The following is a 3666-nucleotide window of genomic DNA, read 5'->3' as shown; positions in this document are numbered from 1 at the left end:
GTTCAACCCTCCAAAGGGGTCATGGACCCACAGGTTGAGAACCGCTGCCCTAATGAATGCTATTCTTAGTTATTTAACTAATCACTAACAGATCAGTAGAAAAGTGGTGGCTGCACCCTGTCAAAGGCAGGAAACCCATGAGGCCTCGAGAAACCAAGCAGTCCCATCACATTCCAGCTCTCACAGGTTCCACTGCCTCTCTCTTCCCAGCATTTACCAGCTCAATGCTGAACATGTCTCAGGAATAGAAATGTGCTAAACCACAGCTAGAATGCTGTCTCCCGAAGCAAGGATACTCTGTGAGGATTGGAACCCGCTCATTCCCTACTGTGTCCCGAGTCATTCATTTAACCCACCCATAAGCCCGAGCCAGCACACAACAGCTGCCTGGCTTACCTGAGGAGGGAGGCTGGGCCTGGGGTTTAGGTCCAGGACCAAGCACAGGTGATGGCACTCACACAGTGTGCACAGCACCCGAGCCCCTCCCTGTTTCCCCAGCTTCAGCCTAAGCAGCTGAGCGCTTCACTGTTTGGCTAACCTAGGGACCATTTTAAAATGACCTGAGATTTAGTCAACACTTACCTGTGGCAAGCACCTTCCAGGCATGTAATTGGTATAATCACCTGCAAAGGCACCACGAGCCTCATTTTACAGAGGAGGAAACTGAAATCAGAAAGAGTAAATGAGTCACCCAGTATCCCAGGGCTAGGCAGTTAGAGTCCAGGATTATGTATAAAGATTAGATTACACTGAGTTATCCATTTAATAGGGAGCCCTGGTAACACGGTGGATTATGTGTTGGGCTGCTAATCTCAGAGTCGTCAGTTTGAAACCACCAGCCTCTCTGAAGGAGACAGACGAGGCTTTCTGCTCCTTTACAAAGCAATAGACGCAGTTCTACTATGTCCTATGGGGTTACTACGAGTTGGCAGTGAGATGATTTTATTTGGCAGAGATTTTTGTGAGTTATACATTTAATGAAGTTTGAGTAAAGAATAGTTTTAGGAAAGGATCTGCTCAGGAAAATTGGATATGGCCACAAGAGCACCCCAATGGGTAGTATTAGTTCCAAATGCTGAGGTCTCTTGAGACCCATCCAGCACTGCCCATGTTACCTGTGAGGACCAGGCTGTCATAAGAAATTCCTTCAGCCACTGACCTCGGTGGCCCCTATATCATGGATCTGTGGGAAACAGGTGCTATGTGGAAGACCTGTTCTAGCAGGGCAGGCCTTCAGTATCATGCCAAATACTTAGAAAAGGGGAAAATACTTGTTTGATTTTTCTTCCCCAGGGACTATGATGGAAAGTCTGATCTTCATGTTGGAATAACCAACACACACGGTAAGCTCATTTTCATGGCTTCTTAGTAGACAACAAACAAACAAACAAACAAGTACAACTGACCCAGTGAGAGAACAGTGTTTCTAGAGAAAACACAATCCTGACAGCATCCTGGGTTCGACCACTGCACACGAGGTAGGGCATCACTACCCCGTCACTGCCAATTATTCCTACTAACTATACTAAATATTTGAAAACCCTTTCCTATTTTCTCAATGTTCTTGCAAACCTGGGAGGTGTTTTTGTTTCTCTTCGAACAGAGGAAGAAACAGATGACACCAAGCTTGACCTGCCAAGAGCCCATCCGGTGCCCAAAGCAAAATGTGGGCCCAGGCCCTCTGTGCCCCAGCCTTGCATGCAGCCCCCACTCCCCAGGACCTCTCTCCAGGCGCATCAGGAGCAAAAAGGGGCTGTGGCACCTCAGGATGGGGTAGGCCTGAAGTAGTCTGCCTAAGTCAAAGAAGCCGGTGAAGATGAAACGGTAACCCCAGGCACCAGGTTTAGCTCTGAGGGTACTGAGTAGGTCACATCTCGCAAACCAGGAAACACCTTGCCCAGAGATGGATCAGGGGTAGCCACTCGCAGGGAGCAGGCCCGGGAATGGCCAGCTGGGTGAGCCAGTGAGCAAGGCTCCCAGGCCTGGCTTCAGTGCTTGTGCCCTTTCCCCTCTAGAGGCAAGAGAAACTGGCAGGGTGAAGAGAAACCGAAACACAGAACTGGTTTTACAAACTGCGATGTACCCAAATAGGCACGCAGATTCACCACCGATCGTTATCAGGGGAAAGGTACTGCTGGTTTAAGGAAATCCGATAGAAGGATTTGTAAAGAGAGAACTTCAACAAAGATATTTGGAGATGTTTATCCTGGTGCCTAGTGCGGTCTCAGCTTCCTGGGGCTCTTCAGAGCACAGTATACAGCAGGTAGAGCTGGACCTGGGTTTACCCAGAAGACATGTTTGCTGAGAGCAGGGGAGGCAGCAGGTCAGTCCCCTCCGGCCCTAGTGAGACCATATCTAAATCTCATTAGATGCACGGCTGCTCTCTGCATTTAAAGGAGCTCCGAGGAAGGGAGTTCTTAGATTCTCACGTAGGTCTGCTGCTCTCTGGCATACTCCCAAAGTGTAACCCGGATTGACCTTGCTAACTCACCAAGGTGGCTGCTGTTATTTTCTTGAATCTCTTTATAACAGGGATGCATTTGTCTTGAAGCTTCTGGATGACTTTGGCTTTGGTTTGCAGGAGTTGTGTATCATTACAACATACAAGGTGTCCACCGCGATGAAGCGGGGTGGGAACAGAGTGTAAGTATCCCATTACTGCAGCCCAACATGTATGGACTGATGGACCAGTGGGACAAGTACCTGGAGGATTTCTCCAACTCGGGGGCCTGGCTGCCTCACAGGTATGTGGCTTGAAGACCACTGGTTAGTGCTGTCACTCACCCCGCAACTGAACAAGGAGTCAACACTGCTTTTTGCTTCATGTGGAGCCCTGGGTGAGAGTAGTCCCCTTTACAGAATTTGTTGTTGTTAGGTGCCATCGAGTGGGCTCCGACCCACTGCAGTCCTGTGCACAGCAGCACGAAACCCTGCCCGGTCCTGCGCCAGCCTCACAATTGTTCCTGTGCCTGAGCCCATGGATGCAGCCACTGTATCAATCCATCTCATGGAGGGCCTTCCTCTTTTCTGCTGCCCTTCACCCTTACCAAACTTGCTATCTTCCGGGGACTGGTCTGTCCTGACAATATGTCCAAAGTATTTAAGATAAAATCTTGCCAGTCTTGCCTCGAAGGGGCACTCTGGCCTTACTTCTTCCAATACAGATCTGTTTGTCCTTTTAGCGATTCATGGTATTTTCAATATTCTCCTCCAGCACCACAATTCAAATGCATCTATTCTTCTATGGTCTTCCTTATTCAGTGGCCAGCTTTCACATGCACACGATGCCATGGAGAATGCCATGGCTTGGGCCAGGCGGGAGCACCTTGGTCCTTAAAGTAACATCTTTGCTCTTCAATACTCTAAAGAGGTCTTGTGCAGCAGATTGACCTAATGCAATACATCTTTTGATCTCTTTACTGCTGCTTCCATGACAACTGATTGTGAATCCAAGTAAGACGAACTCCTTGACAACATCAACCTTTTCTCCATTCATCATGATGTTACCTATTGTACAGTTGTGAGGATTTGGGTCTTCCTTACAATTGTGTTGCTATAACATACTGAAGGCTACAATCCTTGATCTCATCAGCAAGTGCTTCATATCCTCCTCACTTTCAGCAAGCATGGTTGTGTCATCTGCATACCGCAGGTTGTTATAAGCCT

At 48.3% G+C, this 3666-nt stretch overlaps 2 protein-coding genes across 2 annotated transcripts in view; one reads left to right on the top strand and one right to left on the bottom strand.

Annotated features, from left to right (window-relative positions):
* Window positions 1-662, bottom strand: part of MKRN2 (makorin ring finger protein 2) — a 40407-nt gene extending 39745 nt beyond the window's left edge. Inside the window, exon 1 of the mRNA XM_045290110.1 lies at window positions 583-662. Coding sequence (XP_045146045.1) covers window positions 583-647 — 65 coding nt within the window. The 5' untranslated portion in view covers window positions 648-662. The remainder of the gene's footprint in view (window positions 1-582) is intronic.
* A 2008-nt stretch (window positions 663-2670) lies between these two features.
* Window positions 2671-3666, top strand: part of MKRN2OS (MKRN2 opposite strand) — a 1496-nt gene continuing 500 nt past the window's right edge. The window contains exon 1 of the mRNA XM_013004563.1: window positions 2671-2744. Coding sequence (XP_012860017.1) covers window positions 2671-2744 — 74 coding nt within the window. The remainder of the gene's footprint in view (window positions 2745-3666) is intronic.

The sequence above is a fragment of the Echinops telfairi genome, unplaced genomic scaffold (genome assembly GCF_000313985.2).
Source record: "Echinops telfairi isolate 266 unplaced genomic scaffold, ASM31398v2 ScPeMD7_31;HRSCAF=116, whole genome shotgun sequence".
NCBI classification, from domain to species: Eukaryota; Metazoa; Chordata; class Mammalia; order Afrosoricida; family Tenrecidae; genus Echinops; species Echinops telfairi.
Note: the sequence above shows the minus strand (reverse complement) of the source record. Positions and strands in the feature narration are given on the sequence as shown.